Genomic DNA, 26053 nt, shown 5'->3' on the forward strand with positions numbered 1-26053 from the left:
GTTTTGTTATTTTTCAGCTCATGGGTCTTTTACCTGAATATTCGGCAGTGCTATCCATCCTGACGCTTTTGGGGGCTTCCTCTGACAAACTGCGTCACCGAGTGGGCACTGCAAGAACTCCCCTATAGATTTCCCCCATTTGAAAGTGTACAGACCCTCGTGCGCTGAAATCCAAGCGTTCAAGTGGATCTTTTGTTAAACCATGGATGTAAATGGTAGCGTGAACTCTGACCTGCACCAGAAACGCCCCTCTGTACCAAACTCCCGTGGTGAATCTGATATTAACAAAGACACGAAAGATGGCAGGGACTCTAATGCCTTCCCTTTGTCTAGTTTTCAGAAAAATGTCCATCAAAGATTTATTAGAAGAAATTTATGGTTTGCCGATGTGGAAGAACATGCTTTTGAGGCCCCTGAATGTGACAAAAAGAATAAGTTACTCAACATTAACTTGCGAACAATTGTGGACAGGAGTAGGAGTGCTAGTTTGGGGATTCAAGAAGGTTCCAGCACTGAGAGCCAATGTGGGCAAAAGGACAGTGCCACAGAGAGTGCCAGTGCAGATGAGGATAAGGACAAAGGTGGAGAGGTGTCAAACGTGATGTGCCAAGACGGTGGTAAGACGGCGGTGAAGTCAGCCAGCGAGGACAACGAAGAGGAGGCAGAGATGAAGGCAGTGTCCACATCTCCAGGAGGACGCTTTCTTAAGTTTGACATCGAGTTGGGCAGAGGGTCCTTCAAGACGGTCTACAAGGGCTTTGATACGGAGACATGGGTGGAGGTGGCCTGGTGTGAGCTACAGGTGAGTACTGTTATGTCACTCACAGTATTCGTGAACTTGAAGTCACATTGTTTTGTATTTTTGTTCTAAGACCGTGGCATGATGGTGCTTTTCATAGTCAAAGGTTTCTGACTGTTCAAGATTATTATTGAGGTACTATGGTCTAGTAGCTGGTAGGGATGTAACAATAACCGAAAGATCGTGATACTATATCGTCAAACTTCTCACTATAATATCTTGGACCATCACAATATATCAAATTACAAGTCTCTTTGCTTAAATTAAGAGTTATGGTGCAGCAATGGCTAAAAAAAAAAAAGACAGAGGGAACTATATAGACCATGATCCTTTGCTCCATTTCAGTGTAGAGTGCAAGAGGAAATAACAGTTCTAAGCACTTTTAAGTCTTAGTTCTTTGGATTAAGTCTTGTCAAGGCAATTTAACAGGAAAATGTAGCATATTGGCCTTCACAAAATATCGCAATAAATATCGTACTTTGAGATGTATATCGTGAAAATATTGTACCAAGAGATTTGAATATTGTTACATTACATCCCTAATTGTGAACCTCCCCGCCATATTGTGAGCTTTCCCATGATATCACAAGAAATATTGTACCATGAGGTTCATGCCGTGACGATATCGTATCATGAGATTTGGACATCGTTACACCCCTAGTAGCTAGCTTAAAATGGTTGCAGATGAATGCGTTATTGAAAATCTAATTCAGTACTTCTTAGTCACAAGCATAGACATTTCAATTTAGAAGTGAGCATGGGGGTGCTTCCGGCTCCATCGACTCTGGCTCCACTTGAATTTAAGTTGAAAAACTGTCAGCTCTCTCTGGTCGTATCAACCTGTTCTACATGGTCCTGCTGTTGTTTTTTTCCGTAAATAAATCCCTATCCCTAAAATGGAACTGGCTACAAATTCGCCCCTACAATTGCTAGCCTCGTGAGCTTCATTTGACTGAAACTGAACGCTGTGGGTGACCTCACAATCCCTTAGTCCACTTCTTTATACAGTCTGTGGTCACAAGGTTCATATGCCCAATCGATGCCAAGGAGGAACCATGCTCAAAAGCCAAAAAGGATTTCACATTTGATCATATTTAGTACATGTAGTACATAGGTCTGCTCTGTACATTTGAGATGGTAGCACGCTAAAAAGTCAGGACTCAAGAAATCACCTGCTTAGTGCAATAACTCATTATTTCTGTCCAGTGAAGACTTCAGAGGGGATAATCTCTCTCTTACTCTCAGGAGGCTTAGCAGACTACAGTTGGCATCAGTAACTCTTCAAAGGCTAAAACCTATGCAATTGATTTTACCTTTGCAACATTTGGTGTGCATGAGGAATCGTGTTACACTTTACATAGTATATTTGAAGATGCAATATGTAATTCACATTTATTTTAAAGGGCCGATATTTAGCTTTTTTCTGATATGTTATAATGTTTCCTCATCAGAAACACACCTGGAGTTGTGTTTTGTTTCATTCTCACATGTTTTACACAGAAACCCTGCATATTTAGGTGGAGTTTTTTTCCCAAACGGAAAACAGAAGTTCCCCTTTTGTTTTGAAACTCTGTACACCTTCATTAGAATCATTTAGATAATTTCAGTCCTGGAATTGCCAATCTTTACTGAACAAAATGTAAAATCTGTTAACTTGAAAACTACCACTACATGACATCACAAGGTGGAACAGAGGACTCTGAGCTTTGGATAGGCAGACAGACTAATAATAAGGGTTACTCAAACGTGTGAAACAAAACATAACTCCAGGTATGTTTATGATGAGGTAACAACATTATAACATCATTTGTTTTGAAAAAACGTGCATTCATAATGTGAGCAGGGTCTCCTCTACAAAGCCATAGTGTGTCACCTGTTTAATGCCATACTATGGAACATGCTAGGCTAAGCAATAACTCAAAGAAAGACATTTATGTGATGATTTATGAGAGAAGGCTCTGGGCACACAGGTAAACATGTATAAATTCAAACTTCAAAATCATGGACTGAGCCAGGTCTTGACTTGTGCTACACATTCCTGCTATATGGATCCATCAAGTGCTGACTTTGCAGTTACATCATGTTTGCATTAAAGTATATCTGGTGTCACTGTCATTGTGCAGTATTTGAGTCAGTTGTACGTGATATGTTGTGATTTTTACTGCCTCCCTCTGTGCGACAGGAGGTAGGCAGACAGGAAGCAGCTGAAGTGGGCTGTTGCATGCTGGGAACTGTGAGGTGGCCACACTGAATGGTCTACCTAAGGTATTAGTGACCTGCTGTGTGAATGTCCAGAGAAGGCCTAAAGAGGATTTTATTGACTTATTGCTCAACATGATCAAACGGACAATTCCTTTCATATTAATAAATAAAGTACATGTACTTAAAGCCAGTTTAGCACAAAACTTAAAGGTGCACTGTGCAACTTTTCTGGTCGAGGGTATGACACCTGCTTGGCTCCATGGAGATATTATTTCTTATGCTCCATGAAACATTCCAGGATATCTATTAAGCATATCCATCTAGCATTTATTCATTACGGGTGTTTCTGTTGCTCAAAAATACACAGATTCCTTCTGTGAATACGGGTGACTCTCCACAGATCTGATCTGTAATGTTGCATAGTGCTGTAACTTACTTGTACTGTGGAACATAGTCCTAGTCAAAGCAGTAGCATTTCCATGGGGACATCAGGTGGCGGACCCTCCATTAGGATTATTACACAGTGCACCTTTAAATATTTTGTACTAGTGGTGATTTTAAGTCAATTGTTCATACAATATTATTCCAAAATGAAGCGCTGTAACTGTATCTTGTCATCGCCAAGCCGACTGGATAGTGCATTATAACTTTAACATGCAACATTTACTTTAAAAAAAAAATTACACAGGGGAGATTACATAGACAATCTCCACTGCGATGGGCTAGAACCACATCGAAGTGGAGACTGTCTGTCAGAGCACTCAGTGTAGAGACAGCATTGCAGGGATATGTGGATGACTTCATGTATGTGGTGATGTCATGCAGTTGGGCAGCACACGATGATGGTATGAGGAACTGGGAAGTGATCCACCAGGTTTTATCCTCCCTTTGAGTCATGTTTAAATGTTCCATGTTCAGTCTGTCACCTTGGTAACCCAAAATCTCTTCATTTTGTCCAGAGCAGATTAAAGTCAGTGGAACAGGGCTGTGCATAGTGATGTTATGTAAAACGTGTGATCTTTCGAGCACACTCAGCTTAATGACCTATTGATCCCTTCGGAAATATTGATCAGGGCTTTGAATGCTTCACTCAACAAAATCTCCTGAGGGTCTTCACGGCAGAGGTACTAACTAGAAATGGAAAAGTATTTGTATGTAAACGGACTATTGTCATTAATCAACATCAGCAAAAGTGTTGGGTTCAGAAGTGGCATTGTGCAATATGAGATGCAAACTACACTTAACTTAAATTGCAGTTAACAGGTAAAATATGTTGGGTAGATAAATTGCAGTTGAATCAATATCACAATTTTAAAGTTGCATTTAGCAAATAATAAAAATTGCAATTTAAGTAACACAATTCCCTCTCGAAGACAAAATATTTTGTTTTTTAGTGGGGAAAACAAACCAACATGTGGGGAAAACTAACCAACATGTACAAAATGTGGTTCTTGCATTTGTTTTATTTGTCCCTGGATTATGGTTGTCAAAAATATAAAAAATCAGATAGTAATTTGAACCTTTCCTGAATAGCTGTAGAAACATCTAAAAGCTGATTAGCTGTGATTAGCTGTATCATAGTGGGTATAAGAGCACATAGATTAGTAAACACCCATGGGCCACGTGGAACATACCTGGATGACAGAGGGATTACACGGATATAAGGCCACATGGTAATATAAAAGAAAGCACTATTATTATTGCTGAAAATGGCACTCTAGTGTCTAAATAAAGAGTATTTTATAACTGTGGTATCAGAATCAGTATTGAGCATCAAGTCTTGGCATTGAAATCAAGTTTGAAAGAGTATTGTGACAACATTGCCCTGTATAACTTTAAAATATGCTCTGAGAACCTGATTTAACAGTAACGCCAAATCTAATCACAATCCTTTTCCCAAAACTGTGCATCAAGTTCCAGCAGTGTGGAAAATACATATCTTATACATATGTTTTTCTCATTTTTGGATTATGGAGAAAAATAGGATAGGCTTATCCTGTGTTTTCATATGACCACATGAAATTAGATATCACTTCCTTGCTTGATTTGCAACATACTACTTTATCAGGTAGAACACTGTAACCAAATATTCAGACTATAGATTGTAAAAAGCTTGAATTCAGCATCAACTTTAAAATGTGTTTAAATTCTAAGAATACAGTTATGTAATTCTGAGGAAATGGATCTCAGAGAAATTGCATATAGTTCAAAGAATAAATTACCACAGTCTATGGTCACGACCTACTTTCTCACTTCGTCCTGGGGCCTGTCTCTCTGCTTACAGGTTCAAGTACATAGGCCTGCCCCATTTTGACTTTACTTTTTAAGAACTTGGCAATGGTAGATGATAGATATGAGACTTCTTTATGCCACTTACACAATAATAATAAAGCAGGTTAAACTTGATGAGCCGTTTTTATATATACTGTATCATTAAAAGACATAAACTGCAACAAATAAATTCCAGTATGTAACTAATAATTGGCCGCAAAAGTTATTTATTCAGCCGTCTACAGCTCAAATCTTACGTTATTACATAAAAATATCCCCACAATGTCAAAGAAATTGTACACATGATTAATACTGAGTCTCAAAATATAATTATAATTAAACTGAAATAATATTATCTATATATATGAGATTTCATATATTGAACAATGAATCAATATAGTCTTTATCGTGACAGGCCTAATATTAATCCACTAGTTTTATTTATTATTAGTTATTATTTATAACTGATTGCAGTGGTGAAAGGATGGCCTATGTATGTGGACATAGAGATGGTACAGGAAGGTCAGCAGAATTGTAGTTTTTTTGCTATATTCAAGTTCAGTAGACTTCTCTTGCTTCACTATTTTTAATCTGGCATGTTGTTTACCTTTTCCTTCTCTCTCTCCCACTTTCTCTCTATCTCTGTCTCACGCCTCCATTCTCCCCATCACATCACCCCCATCTGTGTGAGCGTGCCAAGTTGCTGCTATGACACAGGTGGTGCTGGCAGCCCACTGAACACTGAACTATTTAAGTAATGTGTTTTGTAGAATGCTCAAGCTAACAACTCCATCTTTTAAATAGTTGGATGCCGTGTAATGAAATGTAGACAAAACAAAGTAATTTATTATGTTTACACATGGCAATGAATTACTCAGGATTGTACCAAACCAAAAGGTGCATTATGTGTGAGATACTGAGATGTTTGAAGAATACTGTATGGCACAGCTTTATGGAACATTGAGGAAATATTGTTATCTGTTGGTAAAACTAGAAATTGATCGATATGTTTGTTTTTTTTCATGGCTCTTGCTGATTGTTTAGACTCCCAAGAAACCAATGACTAGTGGTGGAAGGTAACGAAGTACAGAAGTAGAAGTACAATTTTAAAGTAATTTTAATTTTTTTTCTTATGTAGTTTTTACAGTAGATACTTTTTACTTCACTACATTTGACAACATGTATCTGTACTGTCTACTCAACTTTATTTTAGAACTGACTGAAAAGTAAAAAGTATTTTTCTTTATGGTTTGACACCTGCTGAAATGGCTGAGACTTTTGGCATGTTGAATTTGTGTCAATGCCCCAATTTCAAGCAAAGCAAATACACAAAAACAGCTAAAACAGACAAAAATGAATAAATCAGTTGATTCACTTAAAATCAGCTCAGTTCTTTATCAAAATCACTACATTTGATGCTTTAATTATTCAAAATTGCTGCAAGAAAGTAAGTAAAGTACATTTTTAAACAAGTACTTTGACTTGAGGAGATTTTTTCACCTGATACTTTAATCTTTTTCCCCTGTACTTGTACTTTTACTTAAGTAACAAAATTGAGTACTTCATCCACCACTACCAATGACTGATAGCTTTACCAATATTTTGGGCAATATGTAGAGCAGAAATTTACATTGACATTTTAGTATCATGACTACACTGCCCTGGATCTGGAACTTTAAAAAAATGCTCTGAGAACCAGATTTAACAGTAACGGCAAATCTAATCACAATCCCTGTCCAGTCAAGTTCCAGCAGTGTTGAGAATACATATCTTATCCATATCCTTTTCTCATTTTTGGATTATTGCGAAAAATCGGATAGGTTTATCATGTGTTTTGGGGCCGATATATGGGGTAGATTGCGATTGTTTTTCCCACATTACGCAATTTTAAATTTACTCCATACTCATCCGCAGTCCTTTACAACCTTTAAGAGAGCTGTGTAGTCTTGTTTTCAGTAGTTATCTTTACACGCTACGATGTAAGCTTTCTGCACATTTTAGGCCGCAGATAGACCAAAACAAAATATAGGCCTATGCTGGAGATTTAAGGTTGATAGCTGATGCGCTTAAAAGTGCAAATATAGGCCAACCGATTTAATGGTCTATCTCTAAAAACAAGTACTACTGTGCTAACAATATTATACCTCTTTTAGTGTTGTCAGGATACTAAAATTACAAGTTTGATTTCGATACTAAGAAGACTCAGTACTTAATACTGCTTCCGATACCATGTTGATAGTAAAAAACACACACTCACGCACATTTACTTAGATGTTTAAATGACTATTATTATTGTCTAAATCATAGTACTTTCTTTTATATTCCCATGTGGCCTTCTATCTGTGTAATCCCTCAGGCATCCAGGTAGGTTCCACAGTTCCAAGGTTCAATACTTTTGATGACCTTAACTTCTTTATGAAATTTACAATGCATTTAGTTTTGCATAGGTCTTGAAACTTTTCTGAACTGCTTATGTCTTTTTAAACTGTCTCTTTCTCCCTCCTGCTCCTTGTTGAAGAGATCGTGTCCATGTCTAACGCAGGGCACATAGTTTACTTCTGATTTTGTGTTGACTCCTCTGTGGTATTTGGCAGGGAGCTTGTTTGTCAGTAGATTAAATCAGCATACAGCAGAGTGTGACGACCATGTAAAGATGCCAGGACGTGGAAATCATGTCTTTTCCTGCACTCTTTAAACACAACATTGTGGCTGACCTATTTATTGGTAAAGTAGTTGGACTGTTATTCTAAAACGGATAAAACATTGGTTAAAAATGCAAAACATGTGTTGCAATATATTCAAATGGACTCATGGTCAGTGTATCGTTAGCTACCAACCACTGCACCAACTGAACATCCTTTAGAGAGGAAGGACAAGCCCGTGAAAGATATTTTTTGTCTTTGTGTGATTTCTTATTTCATATTTCTTCTTGTCAGAACAAGGCCGGGTGTGGCAGGAAGGGTGTCTGATAACAAAACTTCCCAAATAAACATGCTATTGATTCACTTTGATTTCTTTCTTCCCCAATCAGGGAAATGGAAGTGAAAATAAACCAAGAGTTACACAGTCAAATTTTTTTAAAATTTTATTTATTTACATAGTGCAGAAGAATACAAGAATCCTCCTCCAAGGAGGCTTAAATTTGCTTTAACTTTATTAACTTTATTGCAGTAATTTTGTTGTTCTTCTGAGGCCTAAAATGTATTGTGACCCAAAACTGTCATCTTGCGTCACTAATAGTCACTGACAATCCATACTAACTCGTGTGTATGAAAAACATGTGAATCTAGTACTTCATAGCTGATAATCATAGTTCTGGTAAACATTTAAGAACAAGAAAAATATTTACTGCAGACCCGCTAACTTTGAACCTTCCATTTTTTTTTCGGAACAATCCAAAGTGTCACAACAGCTCATTAGGGGCAGTAATCCCAGAGGAATTTACCAGGGTTCTGTGTGTGAACAGAAACAGGCACTTCTCTATTCGATCAGACTCTGCTAGTCTCACTGAGAGTTTAAGTTGACCTCTACCTCCCCGTGATGTTTACAATTATGAAAACTGTTTTATTTCAATTATAAAATGTTTTATTGCATGCTGTCTTTGCATTGGCAGATTGGAATTATTAATCAAAATTTAAATGGATCTTTTTGGTCATCATTTGTCACATCTTTAGTATAAAAACACATTGTAGGGTAGGTACGTGATAGATTTATTTAAAAGTATTTATCATCTAAAATCTCACCAAAATCTTATTTCCAGAACCAAAGCTTATTTCCAAACTGATTTGCAGTGTGTTTTATTCAGGACATAAAACCAGGACCATGACTAAATAAATGTATCTGTTCAACATAAAAAATAAGTACATGCTCCGTCTGTAATCAGCCTCTCTTGTTCTCTGTAGGTGTCCTAGATTCTTCCTCTGTCAAGCGTGACAAATGCCTCCCCAATAACTACTTTTAACTATTTAGGGGCACACTTTCTACCTAGTTCCCTTTCTCTGTTTGACTTGTAGCTTTAGTTTTTTTATGTAGTTTTTGAATGGTTGAAATTCCAGTTTAGAGGAAAGTTTCTTCTGGTCAAGACGGACATGTTGAACTGGTTAGTCTTACAGCTTGGCAGTAGTTTATTTTTCACCAGGGACTTTCCCAGAGCTCATTTTGGTTTGTTCACCATTGTTGGCTGTGGCTGCACGTTTTTGATAATGCTCGGCAACAAACATCTAAATGTAAAAAAAAAAAAAAAAAAAAAAAAAAAAAAGATTTAACTGATGAGTACAGTAACCTACTATTAAACTAGAATACTACTAAATTATATAAAAATGGCTACATGTCTTTATACACTACCAGTCAAACGTTTGGCCACACTTTTTCATTTGTTTCTTCTTTGTTTCCATGATTATTTACACTGTAGATTTTAACTGAAGTCATCCAAACTATGAACAAACATGGAAAGAAGTAACCTCAAAATCAAAAAGTAACCTGAAAATAACTCTTATTACTTATTACTTCTCACTGACAATTGCCATTTCTTGATCCTTGAAAATTATTTCAGGTTAGTTTATTGTTAAGATTTAGAGAAGGCCAAGAGCTTGCAGCTCTTTGAGGAATCTACTATAAACTACTACTATTAAAAAAAATTGTTGAGTTAATTCATTTTTTTTCTTGCTTTATATATTTCATGTCTTCTGCATGTATTTAAAATGCAGAAAGTAGTAAGTCTAAAGAAGAATGAAAAAAAAAAAGATGTTGTGTCCAAACTTTTGACTGGAAGTGTGTGAAGATGGTTTAGCAAGGCATCTGACATAAAACAACAACGCATATATGCTAATCCCTGCACACTGGGACACACCCACGAGAAAGAGAGGAATTGCAATACTTTTTTTTCTTGCATTTCGTATCACTGCTAAGCTATTCTCATTATAAAGATAATTTTCTGCTTTATGTAGATCTCTTACTACACAGTTATATATAGTATCGAACATGAGGAAATGTCCGGCTTGTGTTTAGTCTGGACCAGAGCAGAGTGCTGATTCAAGTGGGTCTTGTTGGCGTTTTGCCTCACTGCAGCGGCTGCTAAAATACTCAGGGAGGTCGACTCGGTTCTCCAGTTCATCCTGGGACATCTTTGGCCACTACCCCACTTCACCCGCCTCGCCTTTCTCTGCTTCAAACTCTGTTCTCATGATTATTGCATGAAACGTGCAAATATAAAAGCCCCTCTTCTAGCAAATCTAACAAATTTTGAAGTGCAATATTTTGCTATGTTTCATGTTCACTGATCTTTAATTTCTTTGTCATGTGTATAGACTGAATGTTTTGTGCCCATGTCCTGTTTTTTAGTCTTGCCATCAACCTGCCAGTGCTGCTACAGATGAAAATGAGCTCAGTACACCATGTAAATGTGCCAAACACATGTTGATTAATATGCATTGTCCCATATTTAATAAATAAACATAAACATATATTGCTGAAGTAAATACAGATGATAAATGATAATATTGAAACTAATTGATGCCACTGACACAATAACCCAAGAGCAGATTGAAACCACAAAAGCTATTCTAAATCTGCAATAGTGTTAGAAAATCATGAGCTGCAGTAAATAAACAGCAGAATCAAACACTTCAGTACTTAGTTTTCATCTTTAATGAATTATAGAAGTTATTAATTCAACCATTTATGGCTTAAATCTTGTAGTATTGTCAAAAAAACTCAAAATTCACCAGTAGTGCTAAGAAAAAGTACACATTAGTATTGACCCCCACAAACTTTTATAGCGATTAGTTAATATAGAAATTATCGTGACAGGCCTACTCTTTTCAATTGGCTCTGGGTCCACTTAGTACTTATGTCTATGCAGGATATAGATATTTTCAGTCTTTCTTCAGGGATGGGACATTTGTGCATATTTGTCTTATTTTGGACATTGGGTTGCGTTCGGCCCTGTGGACCATAGCACCAGAGTTATTCTTGGACCTGATGAATTATTAATGATTGATATTTTAAACTTAATGTTTGCCATCAAATAGCATTGTCCATCACTGTTTTGGCTCAGTCATTTTGTGGGATTTCCTTGTTCCACTGTATATTTAATTTTGTAACTGAATTTTATAAAGTATAGCATTTTACAGTTTCTCACATTCGATTTATAATTTGGATTTAACAACATTGTATACTGGGTGGGATCAGTATTCCAGAGAACAGATTTAGAGCAGTAGGCCAAAGCATAATGCTCATTGATTTATCATAAAACTGTGGACTTTACATAAAAAAGAGTGCTTGTTAAAGGTGCATTGCACAACTTTTCTGGTGGATGGTCCACTACCTGCTTATCTCCAGGGAGATGTTATTGCTTTGCCTGGATTGTTCCATGGTATGACATTAAACATATTTATCTAGCATTTATTGATTACAGGTGTTTCTGTTCCTCAAAAATACAATAATTCTTTCTGTGGATATGGGTGACTCTCCACAGATCTGAACTGTAATGTAGCATAGTGCTGTAAGCTGCTTGTCTCCCTCATGGTACTTTTGTTCAGTATAGTAAGTTCCTGCATACACTATTATTCCAGAGATTAGAGATGATCTTCTCTTGTTTTGTCTAATACATGACTCATGCAATGTTGCAGTGTTAAGTTCTCCTTGGGAAAGACAACTGCAAAGTACAATAACTACTGTGTGCTTTTGTGCCTAGTTTTATATGACATTCAAATATGTTGTCTTTTATTAGGACTATGTGATCGAAGTAAAGTTAAAGGTCCTATATTATGCAAAACTGACTCTTGTGAGCTTTAGGCCATGTTATAATGTTGTTACCTCCTCAAAAACATACCTGGAGTTGTGTTTTGTTTCATTCACACATGTTTGAGTAACCTTTTATTATTAGTCTGTTTACATCTCCAAAGATCAAAAGGCTCTGTTCCACCTATTGATGTCATGTAATGGTAGTTTTCAGTTCAGCAGTTATCTTTTACCTTTTGTTTAGTAGCGCTTGGCAATTCCAGGACTAAAAAGTGATCCTAGTGAAGGTGTATGGAGTTTAAAAACACAGTGTAGCCCTTCCTGCATTACAACATGACATCACAAGGTGGAACAATGTTTTCTGTTTGAGAGAAGAACTCGGCATAATATGGGCCCTTTAAAATGTATTATGCTACTTCAATCCTTAATTCCATAACTTCATGTGAAGAACATGAATGAACCCTTCCACACATTATGTCATTGTGACCTCTAAGAAACAGAGACTTCCTGTTGGATCAATACAGAATCACATCCTCTGCGTATTGAGCGTAGGCTATTCATTTCAATGAAAGAAGCTGTGTACCCCAGTCGCTGATCTTTAAACGTACATATTAAAGCTAACCTGAGAGTTTCAGTTGTTTCATACATAACTGGCTGTTTATATAAGAAAATCCCCTTATTGTTGTTATTGTGACATAGTTTCAGATACTGGCTCTAAGTTTTCTTTACAGGAAGTTTTCAAGACATTCTTAATGAAATCCCTGTCACATAATCCAAAAATCAGCCTGATCCTGTTTAAATGTTATGCAGTTATTAGAGGAAATGTGTGTGAGTGTATTGAGCTTTGGGAAATGCCTTGTGCGATAAAGATTTGGTATTTTACTCCATTGTGACAATTCTTAGCTGTTATAATGAGGGCTTATTGATAATTAAGGCCACATATTCTCATAATCTGGCTTGGTTAATATTGGTCAATTATAGGAAAGGTATATGAGGTAACTTGGAATTATGCAATAGTTTTTGTTAGAATAAACATTCATTGTGTTTGTTTAGGTAGCTTTGTAAGGTAGCTTTATTATTCACTGGTTGTTTTAACAATGTTTATAAGGCAGTGTTTGCTGTACAGTGTTTCCCATAGATTCCAGGAAGATTGTGGGGGTACAAGATTTTAATAAGTTCATCTTGGTCAAGTTTGTTTGTATAGCACAATTTGTACACAAAGGGCTTTACAGAATAAGACAGATATTAAAATGACAATACAAACAAATCAAAACATAAATAATCATCACAAAATTAACAATAAAACAGTAAAAGTGCAGAGTGAAAACCTTTCAGTCATAGGCACAGCTAAACGGAACAGTTCTGAGTTTGGATTTAAAGATGGTCAAAGCAGAGGCCTGTCTCACATGATTAGGAATACTGTTCCAGTTTTAGCTGTATTAAACTTAAATCTCATACAGTTTATGGAGTATAAATGGTGTTTACTGCCTGCATTTAATTTAAGCTGTCATTTTGCCCAGTATAGTTCCTTTTAAAGGTTTATGATAACACAATGGGCATCAAAGTGGGATTTTTATAGTCCAGGTTGTCTTTAGAGTATGGGGATGAAGTTTAGACTATGTAGGGCCACCATAGTCTCCTTTATTAATGGGAGACACTGCTTTATATTTGAAAATCTGACTTGTTAGTTAAATGCATCTCAATATTTCCCCAAACTGGCACATAGCAACAAAACTTAGTCAAACCAAAACCATTTCATCTCTGCACCAAAAATATCAGAATTTGACACAAGTGGAGCACAGAACCAGCAATAATGGCACTTTTCTTCTATGACAGCCACCTGTGAAGACGTCACGGTGGTGTCTGATTAGTCTGTCTGTGGTGCTGTGAAGATGGATGGTCCCTGAGCTCAGAGCCTCTCCTCACCGGGACCTTTCTCATTCTATTAGTGCATAATCAATAGTGCGTGATAGCCGCTGTTGTCCCACGGGAGTAACACAATTTTTTATCTAAAAGTGCAGTAACGGCAGAACGATGGCCTTATCATTTGTTGTCTGTCAAACATTTGTCTGTCTCAGCATGTACAGTGTGTCTTTGCTGTGTGCTGATTTTCAGAACTGAATATTTTGTTCTAAGAGGTAGGCCTGTCACGATAACAAATTTTGGAGTGCGATATATTTAGACCGGTCACGATAATTACTATATTGACTTATCGTTCAGTATATGAAAGCTGGAATCGTATTTTTGCGGTGTCAGTATTTATTGTGTGTAAATTTTCTTTGCACTACTGGGAAATGTTTGGTTATCCTTTGGCTATAGGATAAGATTTAAGCCGTAAAAAGTTGCAATTAATAACTTCTGATTTGATACAGATGAAAACTAAGAAGTAAAGTGTTTTATTCTGCTGTTTATTACAGTGAGTGGGGTCACCTCTCCACAAATCTAACCTGTAAGTTGGCTTGCACGTCTCCATAGAGATTCATAAGCTTATGCCCATATTGTGGAACATTCTAAGCACATCTCCATGCAGCATCTCCAGCAGACAATAGGGTTGGGCGGTAATACGGTATTATAGTATCCCACGGTATCAAAAAAAATCTGCAACACATAAGGACCTAATATAATATAATTTATTGATACCTAAATTTGTTTGCTCAGCACAAACGAATATGTGGTTGTATTTTCAATTTAATGCTATCATGATTTAAAACTAATAGTATCTATAACGTTTCTTTTAACTGTGTGGGGAGATGACGTTCCATTACTTTTATTCTGTTGTCACGTGACGCTCATAAGGGAGACCAAGAGAAGATGACAAAGTCAGGCCACAAGCGAGTTGGTCCCAAAAATACTAGTACTTCTGCAATTTGGCAGCATTTTGGCTTGAGGTGCACATTTGTTTACGTTTTACAGAAACGAAACTTAAAACCACATGGCTCATTTGCATATACTAAAAAGTGCTAATAAAAACAGCTGTTTCCTTGTGCGCTGATGCAGTTCAGCTCCTAAAGGACACGACTCAGTGGAATATGAGTGTTCTTTCTGTGACAGAGGATGTGAGGCTGACAGTGAGTCTGTTCTCTGCATGTATCGCGTCGGAGATGGTTCATGTGAAACTTTTCAGAGATTATAAGGTTGCAGGTTGTAGCATAGACCGTATAGCGGTGCAGCTTTTTAGCTTACCAAAGTCTAAAACATTTTGATAATATGGTAATATCGTATACCCCAGTAAAATCCTGAGAACGTTCAACGGTATCAAAATTTGGATACCACCCAACTCTAACAGACAAGTGACACATTTGTGGTACCTTTTAAGTTTATTTTAAGGTTAAAATGTTTTTCATGTTTGATTATTTAATTGGAGCAATAATCAAATCACGTTGTATTTGGTTGCAGTATAGTTCAGTCATCCCCAAAACCATGCATACTGCTTTTCCTTTGGCTGGTGTCCAAACTTATCAATAGTCTCTATGTGTCCCGCTTTTTTGTATAATGTCTCACTACACAATGAACCTCATCTCATCTCCCTTTTGGCCTGCTGTCTATTGCACCTCAGCATCATTCCATCCTGAACAGCGCTGACTGCAAAACCATTGATTAAAACAGGGTTCATGCATTTTAATATTAACCCCTGTAACCCTGACATTAGTTAAACCTTATCCAGACATTTGCATTGGTTTCTGTCTGGCTCTCTGTAGACATCAGATCTTGTGCATTATTCAGGAGAGGCCACATGTGGACCCAGCGGTGTTGTGTGCACAGCATGGCAACATCCCCCCTAATACATACACACAGAAAGACCACGAGTGTAACTCCAACAACACAAACCGTCAGACCAGGGCTAGGATGCTCATGAGAAGCTAAATATCAGCAGCTAGCATGAATGGGACTGCGACACTTTTACTGAGAGCAAAGTGTTGTTCACAAGTCTGACTCATTGCTGTGTTTGAAGCTTGAGCGTGTCTCTAAATAGACTTTCTAGTGTCGGTATGTGCTTAGAGGAATCTGCACAGAATGAAAAGAGACCTTAAAGACAGGTTAGGATTAGTGTATGTATATGGGCCTGTCACGAACACATTTTGAAGCACGATATTTTGCTACAGAGATATACTGTGATAAATGATAATATGGAAAAGACTTTATGCCACGATACAAAGCAGGATAATCCCAGGAAACAACATTTTAAATAGACAGTTTCATTAAAATTCACTATTTGATAGATTTAGAAATTTTATTGATCCACAAGGGAAATATTTTGACACAGTAACTCATCACAATATAATAACAAAAAGCAAAGTTATAAATGATAAATAAATAATAGTTCTGCTAAGTCTGCTCATACTATTTTTACCATTACTACTTAGTTTACGTATTTCTACTAATGCTAGTACTGCTACAACTGTTAAAACTGATACTATGAATAAATATACTATCATTATCTACTACTTTGTTTAAAAGAACTCTTAAAGGTGCATTGTGTAACTTTTCTGGTGGAGGGCTCGTCAAATATTTTTTCTTTATGGAGATGTCTTTGCTTTGTCTAGAATGTTTCACAGTATGGCATTTAACATGTCTATCTTCATGGAGACCAAACCAGACTAAGTTACAGGTCAAATCTGTGGAGAGGTGACCCCAGTCACAATCATTCAAGTATTTTTGAGCTTTAAAACAATCTGTGATTGAATGAATGTGTGGTATACCTGTTTAATGTCATACTGTGGAACATTCTAGACACAGCAATGTCCATAGAAACAAGCAGGTGATGGACTCCCAACCAAAAAGTTATAGTGCGCATTAAAGTACAAAGACAGAAAAAGTACCAACCAACAAACTAAATAAAAACAGTCAATAAAAATATTCTAGTATACGACTTTTGTATAAATGTCTTGTTAAAAGTCTACAGTTAAAACTGTTTACAGGCAGCAGAAATAGAGAAATGGATGGGGACGTGAGCTGGAGGCCATTTATAAAGCCAAGCTCCACTGTGCAGACTCCCACCTCCTCAGTGTACAAGACCATTAGTTCCACACTTTGCGGAGCTCATTCAACATAAACAAGACGCTATGCACTGAGTGAGAAGGTAATAGATTTAAATATTAGTCATGGGAACTCACCGAGGTAATGGAGTGTGGAATTGCACAAAAATGTGTGTTTAAATCAGGTGGATGGATGAGTCACATGACACTGTTGGCTCTGACTTGCATGATAGAAAACTCAAGTCAATTTCTGGGCCCTTCAAACAAATGTACATTATAGTAATAATAATTTTGCCCTCTCCAGATGTTCAGTTGACCTCTGGCTTGGGTTGTGCAATTAATCAAGTTTAATTAAATTTGCCCAAGCAAAGATGGAGTTTAGACTGAGAGGTCCATAGCCAATGCTCTGTCAGTAGAAACATTGGTGCAGTTTTCAGACATTGCCAAACTTGGAGTAGTGTTGTCATAATACTAAAATTTTTGGAAATAGACTTGATACTCAATACAGATTCTGATACCATGATGACAGTAAAAAAAACACTCTTTATTTACACAACAGAATGGGATTTTCAACATTAATTATAGTACTTTCTTTCATGTTACCATGTGGCCTTATATTCATGTACTATCTCTGCCATCCAGGTAGGTTCCATGGTGGTCCATGGGTGTATGCTAGTCTTTATGGTCTTTATACTTGTTCTGATGCAGCTCAAAATCACATTAGTGTTTTTATTTTTATTTTTTTATTTTTAATATTACAAAATAAAATAAAAAAATAAAAAAATCTATAACAGTAAAACGATTGTGAATCATTTCTTGTCATATCGCCTAGCCCTACCTCTGCCATGTGCAAATATAATGATAAGGAGGCCGCATGATAAGAATGTGATAACCAAGTTAAATATTGTGATACAGTTTGCAGCTTATTTTTGTTGTACCATTTTGATTCCTCAATATCCGTGGGTTTCAGCTTACTCTTACATTAAACATTTTCTGAACTTTTTCCCATTCAAAAGATGTAATACTTTGTTTTACATTGTTAATCACGATGGCAATGGTTCTAATTTTGAAACTCGTGAATAAACTATTTAAACATCATAAATTATTCAAATTACAAATATATCAACAACCAAAAATTACAAAAAATGAACTGCATAGCATTATATTTGAGGAGAATGAGTAGTGTTCACACATTTGTTCTTTCTTGATTGAGATAGTGGTTTATTTTATTATCATTTTATTGTTATATTTTTATTTATTAATTTTCTATGTGCTTTCTTCACCTTGATGCATTATATGTTGAGAAGACACATTTTCAAAATAAGCAAATTAACTAAACTAGAGGAGAAGTCAAAAAGACAGCAGCAGCATCAGCATCAGGAGTCAAAGAGTAGCAAGCGATTCTGCCTCACAAATCGTTCTTGCCGGTCGTATCTGTATCCTCCACGTGTTTGTGCAGAGCGGGGAGGAGCACGTGGGGATCACCCGGCTGCCGTCTTTGGGCGGACCCCCCACACACCGAGCACTGCGCAGCTTGCCTCTGTCCTGGGATCTGCAGCGCTGAATTATTCATAGCACTAGAGCGGAGCACAGAAAGACCCCACCCCCAGAACAATCCGACTCTGAACCTGCTGTTTGCATCAGGCTCGTCATGCTTTCTCATTACGTCATGTTACTTTTTATATTAGTAATATTTAAATATTCTGATTAATATGCAAATCACAGTCTAAACCATCTAGCTGCTTAACATCACAGAGCCCTCTAGTATTTTTTGTTTAACAGCAGTATTTTAATCTTTCCTTTTGAGCAGTGCACCTGTCTTCTATGTAAATATAGCATTTAGTTTTGCATATCCTGTAAACTGAATTATTGGGTCCATGAGAACAAGAGGAGATGGCTACAATGATATGCATTTTACTTTTATCAATATAGTATGTTTTTAATGAGCATTTTACATCTTGCATCTTGTTGTCCCTTTATAATTATTTTCAGTATAAGCTTTGTTTGCACACCAAGTATGATTATTACACGCTCCAGAAACTCTTGTAATAGCTATATTGGTTGCAATTCAGTGTTAAGTTAAAGGAACATTCATAAAATGACTATGCACAGAGATGAAAAATGACAAAAGACTGTTCTGTCCATAGTTTTCATACAAAGACACCTATTAATGCAATGTTTTGTGTTATAACTGCTTGGGAGTGGTTCGGATTGTTCTGCTTTAATGTTCATTTTTCAAATAGCATGATTTCACCTCGATGGCTTAATGTCATGATGCCGTCTTTGTTGCCATTCTCAGTGAGGGTGGGGCTGCCAGCTTCACGTCTCGCCCGTGAGGAGTATACATGGTTACATAAGAGCGCTCTGCATGTGATCGGAGAAGCTGCAGTGTAAGATAAAGGAAGTCATGCTGGTTGTTTTAAGGGCATTGAGTTGAATGGAGTGTGCTAGAAAAGGGATGCCTCTGAGTAGGGGATGCTGGTTGAACTAAAGGCGTGGTAGGTGCAAGGTTATAGTGAGACGGATTGCAGATATGGGGGGATGGGGGAGTGGGGTGAGGCCAGTGAAAGGTGGATGAAGTGAAGGAGATGGAGAGAGAATCGATGTCGTTGGACTGCAGCGTGTGGTGGAGGGTGTGAGTGTGTGAGCTTCTCTCCATTCTGCCTCCCAACACAAACCTCGGAAATGAAGGCAACTTAAAGGAACCATATTACTCTGTTTTATGATTTATGTTATAATGTTGTTTCCTCGTCACAAACATACCTGGAGTTGTGTTTTGTTTCGTTCGCACATGTTTAACACAAAAACCCAGCATATTTAGGTTGAGTTCTTCTCTCAAATTGAAAACAACTCCACTGTCTTTTTCAACTCAATACGCCTGCACTAGAATCATCCGGATCATCCATTTCATTCCTGGAATTGCCAATCTCTACTGAACTAAAGTTAAAAGGACTTGATAACTTAAACTGCTTCATGCTGACGTCACAAGGTGGAACAGAGCATTTCGCGCTTTGGAAATTTAGACAGAATAAAAATCAAGGATTACTCAAACATGTGTGAATGAAACAAAACCTTTAAGGGGGCATGAACTTATACAAACTGCAAAATTCTTCTATTCTTCTGTTTTGATACACATTTTGGAAATATTTCCAATAATTATGTTTCTTTTTTTTTTTCTTCACTTTTAGGATCGTAAACTGTCCAAAATGGAGCGTCAGCGCTTCAAGGAGGAGGCAGAGATGTTAAAGGGTCTTCAACATCCCAACATCGTTCGCTTTTATGACTTCTGGGAGTCTCCTCTCAAAGGGAAGAAATGTATTGTGTTGGTGACAGAGCTCATGACATCAGGAACTCTCAAAACGTCAGTACTTGAATATTTGCGGTATTATATTCATCTTTTTTTCACACTAATGTTCTGTAATTTTCTTCTTAAGGTACCTCAAGCGTTTTAAAGTGATGAAACCCAAAGTTTTGCGCAGCTGGTGCCGTCAGATTTTGAAAGGCTTGCATTTCCTCCACACACGGACCCCTCCCATCATACACAGAGATCTGAAGTGTGACAATATCTTCATTACTGGTCCCACAGGCTCAGTGAAAATAGGTGATTTGGGACTGGCAACACTGAAAGCAGCCTCCTTTGCAAAAAGTGTTATAGGTAAGTAAGAACCAGTAAAATCATTATGAAATAGAATCAAGAGAAAACATTACTAACTGTTGTTTTATATTGCATTTAGTTTTGTATATCCAATAAACTGAATGAGGCATTCATGAGAACAAGAGGAGCTTTTAACACAATTTACAATAACTACAATAATATGTATTTTACTTTTATCAATATAGTATCTTTTTAATGTGGAGTTTTACATCTTACGTCTTGTTATCGCTAATAATTATTTTAGTAAAAGCTTTGTTTACATGCCAAATATGATTATCACACTCTCCAGAAACTTTTTTAATAGCTATATTCGTTGCAACTGAATGGCACGTTAAAGGAACAATCATAAAATGACTATGCATAGGGATGAGAAATTACAAAAGCTTGTTCTATCTATAGGTTTTATGGAAAATCTGTAATTGTTGTTGTAATTTTAGGCACACCAGAGTTCATGGCACCAGAAATGTATGAGGAGCACTATGATGAAGCAGTGGATGTCTATGCTTTTGGCATGTGTATGCTGGAGATGGCCACTTCAGAATACCCCTATGCAGAGTGCCAAAATGCTGCACAGATTTACCGCAAAGTCACCAGTGTAAGTCACTGTTCTTCTGAAGGTCCCTGTTACCAGTTAAACAAGTACTTTTCATTTCATCTTTAAGCAGAGATGCTGTAAAAATCATCCAGGAGTCCTTTGAGGGGAGAATTGATTTCCGCTCTTGGCCTGGTTGAAATCTGACCTGTGTCTTATGTGCTATTTAATAAAGACATGGTAATGGTCAGGAGCAATCTGTGAAACTGTCTCTAGATACTCACGTGTTTATTGGCATTCTTTGTCCATTACTTTACCCTTAAGGGACTGTAATAACAAACCGCAGGGAATCCCTTTATGTAATAGTTATACATTTCAGCATAGACAAATAAAACTAAATGCAGCCTACGTAGCACAAACAAGTCAACATTACAACAACTTTGGTACGTTTAAGGACCTAAACCTCCAAGATTGATCATTCTTATAATACATGTACAGTGACTTGTCTTATTTTTGGAAAAGGAGCAAAGAGACTGTAGATGAGGTGTTGCTGTGTCACTGTACAGTATATTATTTTCCTTTTGTTTCTAATAAAATTTTAATGGGGAAGGATTTAAATCTCATATCTGCACTACCTACTTGTTCTTTCTTCTGATTTCTTTTCACTTTTTCACAGGGAGTTAAGCCAGCCAGCTACAACAAGGTCATGGATCCAGAAATAAAGGAGATTATTGGGGAGTGCATCTGCCAAAAGAAGGAGGAGCGGTAAGTGACGGGCACCCCAGGATGCCTAATATTCACACTTTTAAACCAGCGTCCTTTACTGTTTGTGTTTGGGCTATGTCTCATCTCACTTTCTCTGCTTCACTGACCTGGCACAGACGGCTGACAACTCAGCAACATCACAGTTTTCCTTTGTATCTGCAGGGCACCTATCAGTTCAGTTACATAAGCACAAGGGGTCACTTTCAGGTCTATGTGGCTTTTTTATTGTTGAACGATTTCACAACTTCAACATAAACTCAAAGATGCAGAGGAAATAAAGCTTTAATGAGCCTATAATACTACTAGTGCATCCCAGTTGCATGTATTGATACTTTGCAGTGACATCGTGTTGGGGGTGTCCTACATGTATCTCTGTTTGCAGAATGTTAGTTACCACTGTGACGCTTATTAGCAAAAAATGTATTAAGACAACACATTTTTTAGGAGCCTGTGATCAATACAATCATTCATGGTCCTGTTTAGGTGTTTGATTTTGAACAAAATGGTGAAAGTGAAAGACTGTTGGCTAATGCTGGCCAGTTTGTGACAAATTTTAAGTGTGAGAGACTTGTTTAACAGCACAAATCATCTCACTTGTACTTCCAACTAAACCAGCTCTTTCTGGTCAGATTGTGTTAAAATAAACTCAGATTAAAGTCTAGTTTGAGTAATACAGCTTCAGACAGAGCATTGTCTACAGTTGGCATGGCACTCCCAGGTATATTATGTTCTATATGGATGACATCAGCTGCAGAGTACCAATATATGTTTTCAAAATGTCATGCTACACATATCCATAATCATGTTTATTGTTTTGAATTAACTTTTCATAAAATACAAAATGTTCTGTTTATCAGTTGTGCTTTGTTTGGCTTACCTCATCCTAAAATGACCCGGTGCTTCAGAGTTTCTGTAAACTGTTGAACTGAAAATGTTACATGTAAAATTTAAAGCTATTTTTTGTATGTTCCATTTGGCAGGTACACAATCAAAGAACTTCTGAACCATGCCTTTTTTGCTGAGGACACAGGTGTGAGGGTGGAGCTTGCAGAAGAGGATGATGGGAAAAAGGCGTCCATCGCTCTGAAGCTGTGGGTAGAGGACCACAAAAAACTGAAAGGGAAATACAAAGAAACTGGAGCCATTGAATTTTCATTTGACCTGGAGAAAGAGGTTCCTGAAGTTGTGGCACAAGAGATGGTGAGTGGATGATTAAATCTCCCTGTAAACAGATTTACAATTTTGGCCCATAGAAAATAAATAAGATCAATGCCTTTCACAATATTCAGGCAGTGATGGGAAGAATACTTGGAAAATGTATTTAGTCACAGAATACTGAATACCTAGCCTGATTGATCAGCCTGTTTCACTTCGCAGAACCCGTCTGACCTCGCAGCGTTAGTTTTTGTTTGCTCAATGGTAGGCGGGTACTTTTTGTCATTTAACCAATTGCTGCTATTTGTTTGTGACGTATGTAATGCGCCACTAACGGAGCTAACTGGTATATTAAGCTTTTCCCAAATCTCGTAGAAAGAAGGGCAATAACGTCTTTCCCCTTGATAAAATTCAACAAATATTCTCTTTGTTCCAGCTTTAAATTCTCAATCTCGGGAATCGTTGCCAACACAGAATGTATGGCTCTTCGCTGATTAGCTGGTGCCCGAACTCACACTTCTGGGGTTCTTGCAAATTGCATAGTGTATTCCGATTCCTGACCTAGTCGCTGGAGAGAAATAAAATTGAACGGAGGCACTAGTTGGTGCCAGAGTGGCTACCTGCATTGAAATGTATTTTGTAATGTATTCTGATACATGTTCCAATCAGAGTACAGTATTCAGAATACTTTGAATACTTTAACATTGATTAAAATGGTTTTATGTTTGTTTCACTTTTGGGTCTGCATTTCCTGTCACTAAATACAGACGGAAAAATCACACATGCACTCACCACGAGATTGGTGTTGCATATTTTTCTCACCAGTTATATGCAGTTTGAAGGCTAAATTGTGGGGTCCAGTACCACAACATATTCCTTTTAATTAAAAAAGTAACTGTATTTTGAATATCACCAAATGAAAAAGGAATTCAACCAGAATACAGATACTCAATATCAGTATTCTGAATATGTATTATCAGTACATGTATTTAGTCACTTCCCAACAGTGTTTATAGCAGAAGTATGTGAAGCGCTAAATGAACTTCTATTTAGAGATCTTCCCATTTTGCATGTTGTCTAGAGACTACACATATACAGTGCCAGTGTTTATTATTGGTGTACATTGTGCCTGTTTAAATAAAGAAAATAAATAAACATGCACAAAATTATACAGAAAATACTATTGCACAAGTGATAATCTAATTTGAGCTCTTGCTTGCTATAGTATTCCTGGTAAGTGCTCATTTGTTCCTATTTGCAGCTTTAACATTTTCCTGATAAATACGCAGCCATGCCAGCTGCTGACAAAAGCAATACTTCAACACTCATCCCCTTAAAATAGATTTCTTTCCCCTCTGCTAGCTCACATTCTCCTTTCTCCATCTGTCTTGCTTTCAACAACCTTTCTTTCTCAAATCACAACATAGTGCAATGGCCTTTCTTGTGCATCATCAGGTGGAGTCAGGCTTCTTCCATGAGAGTGATGTAAAGACCGTGGGAAAGTCCATCCGGGACCGGGTGGCTCTGATCAAGTGGAGGAGAGAGAGGACAGTGTCTGCTTTTCTTAGACAGGACAAGGCACTGGCCACAACCACACAGACCTCCTCCACCAGAGCTGAACCAGAGGAACCAGAGCCTGACCATCACAATCGCCTCTGCAACCTCCCAACCAGTACCACATCGGTCACATGTGAGGAATTCTGCCTTTTTATTTATTACTGATCAAAACAGAAGGGACATGTGTTAAGAGGCTTTGGTTGGATAAGATATAGGGCCACTGATTGTCTCTACTGCTTGGTTTAAAGAGCTAAGTGACACAATACACTATCAGTCAAAAGTTTGATCTCACCCTGTCATTCAGTGTTTTTTCTATGTTTACTACTTTCTACATTTGATAATCATGCATAAGACATTAAATATATGAAGTATGATGTATGGAATTAGGTCACAAAGAAAAATAAAGTTTACAAAATATTTTTTGACAAAGCAAACGAGAGTAATTTGAGGATTTGATTAGAAAATGTAATAAATTATTATATGATACAGAGTTATTTCACTTTTTCTCACACTTGAATTAAGATATAATTCCATATATCTTGCTAAAATGTGGAAAGTAGTAAGAAAAAAGAAACAAATCACTGAATGAGAGGGTGAGTCCAAGTTTTTGACTGATCGCGTATGTTTAAACAGCACCAGTAGAGACAAAGTGACATGTTCACTCACAGAAATATCTGCAAATATCAATAATCTGGCTTGACATCTGGAGAAATTTGACCACTGTAAAATGAAGATAACAAAAGGAAAAATACATATTAAATTATGTTTTATTCATGTGTGTTTTGGCAGCTGACAGCACATTGGACAGTGGTACAGGCTCCACTGTGTACTCAGACTCACACAGCAGTCAGCAGAGCATCCTTTACCAGTCACTTCTTGAACCCACTATGACAACACAGCAGGTCTGTATCAAAACGGAATAACTCAGAATTTACAAATGTTTAAATTTTTGACATTTACAAACATAAGATCACTGGAACAGTGTTTCTCTCTTATAATCAATACCTAAATATGTCAGGAGTACCAGTGTGTGAATTACAATTGAATTCTGATTTAGGTACAGTATTGCCTCAAATACCTTATTTAATTAGTATGTGTCCATGATTATCTTGTGCTGTGTTATGTGTATTATGTCTTTGAGATTTTCAATATTTTCTGTGTTGGTACTTCTTCTGAAAAGATTTGATATATATTTTTTGCCATGTTTTGTCTTGTTTTCCCTAGTTCTAGTAATTTGAATTGCACAAAAACATTATGCTATATGTTGTTTGGAAAATAAGTGAATGCTAACTTGCGACATAATTGTGACATTTGCACAAAGCTGCTAGATTTGCAGCTTTGTCAGCTATCTAATCTGAACAAACATTCTTATCTGTTTAGTGCCACACAAATGCCTATTT

At 37.0% G+C, this 26053-nt stretch overlaps 1 protein-coding gene across 1 annotated transcript in view; it reads left to right on the forward strand.

The window, feature by feature from the left end:
- The window catches only part of LOC110158069 (serine/threonine-protein kinase WNK2), a 42648-nt gene that overhangs the window by 1036 nt on the left and 15559 nt on the right, over nucleotides 1–26053 (forward strand). The window contains exons 2-9 of the mRNA XM_055165902.1: nucleotides 18–802; nucleotides 20178–20350; nucleotides 20424–20644; nucleotides 21082–21239; nucleotides 21853–21941; nucleotides 22922–23141; nucleotides 24552–24786; nucleotides 25443–25555. Coding sequence (XP_055021877.1) covers nucleotides 203–802; nucleotides 20178–20350; nucleotides 20424–20644; nucleotides 21082–21239; nucleotides 21853–21941; nucleotides 22922–23141; nucleotides 24552–24786; nucleotides 25443–25555 — 1809 coding nt within the window. The 5' untranslated portion in view covers nucleotides 18–202. The remainder of the gene's footprint in view (nucleotides 1–17; nucleotides 803–20177; nucleotides 20351–20423; nucleotides 20645–21081; nucleotides 21240–21852; nucleotides 21942–22921; nucleotides 23142–24551; nucleotides 24787–25442; nucleotides 25556–26053) is intronic.

This window comes from Boleophthalmus pectinirostris, unplaced genomic scaffold, assembly GCF_026225935.1.
Source record: "Boleophthalmus pectinirostris isolate CB_2022bp ecotype Guang Dong unplaced genomic scaffold, ASM2622593v1 HiC_scaffold_8, whole genome shotgun sequence".
NCBI lineage: Eukaryota > Metazoa > Chordata > Actinopteri > Gobiiformes > Gobiidae > Boleophthalmus > Boleophthalmus pectinirostris.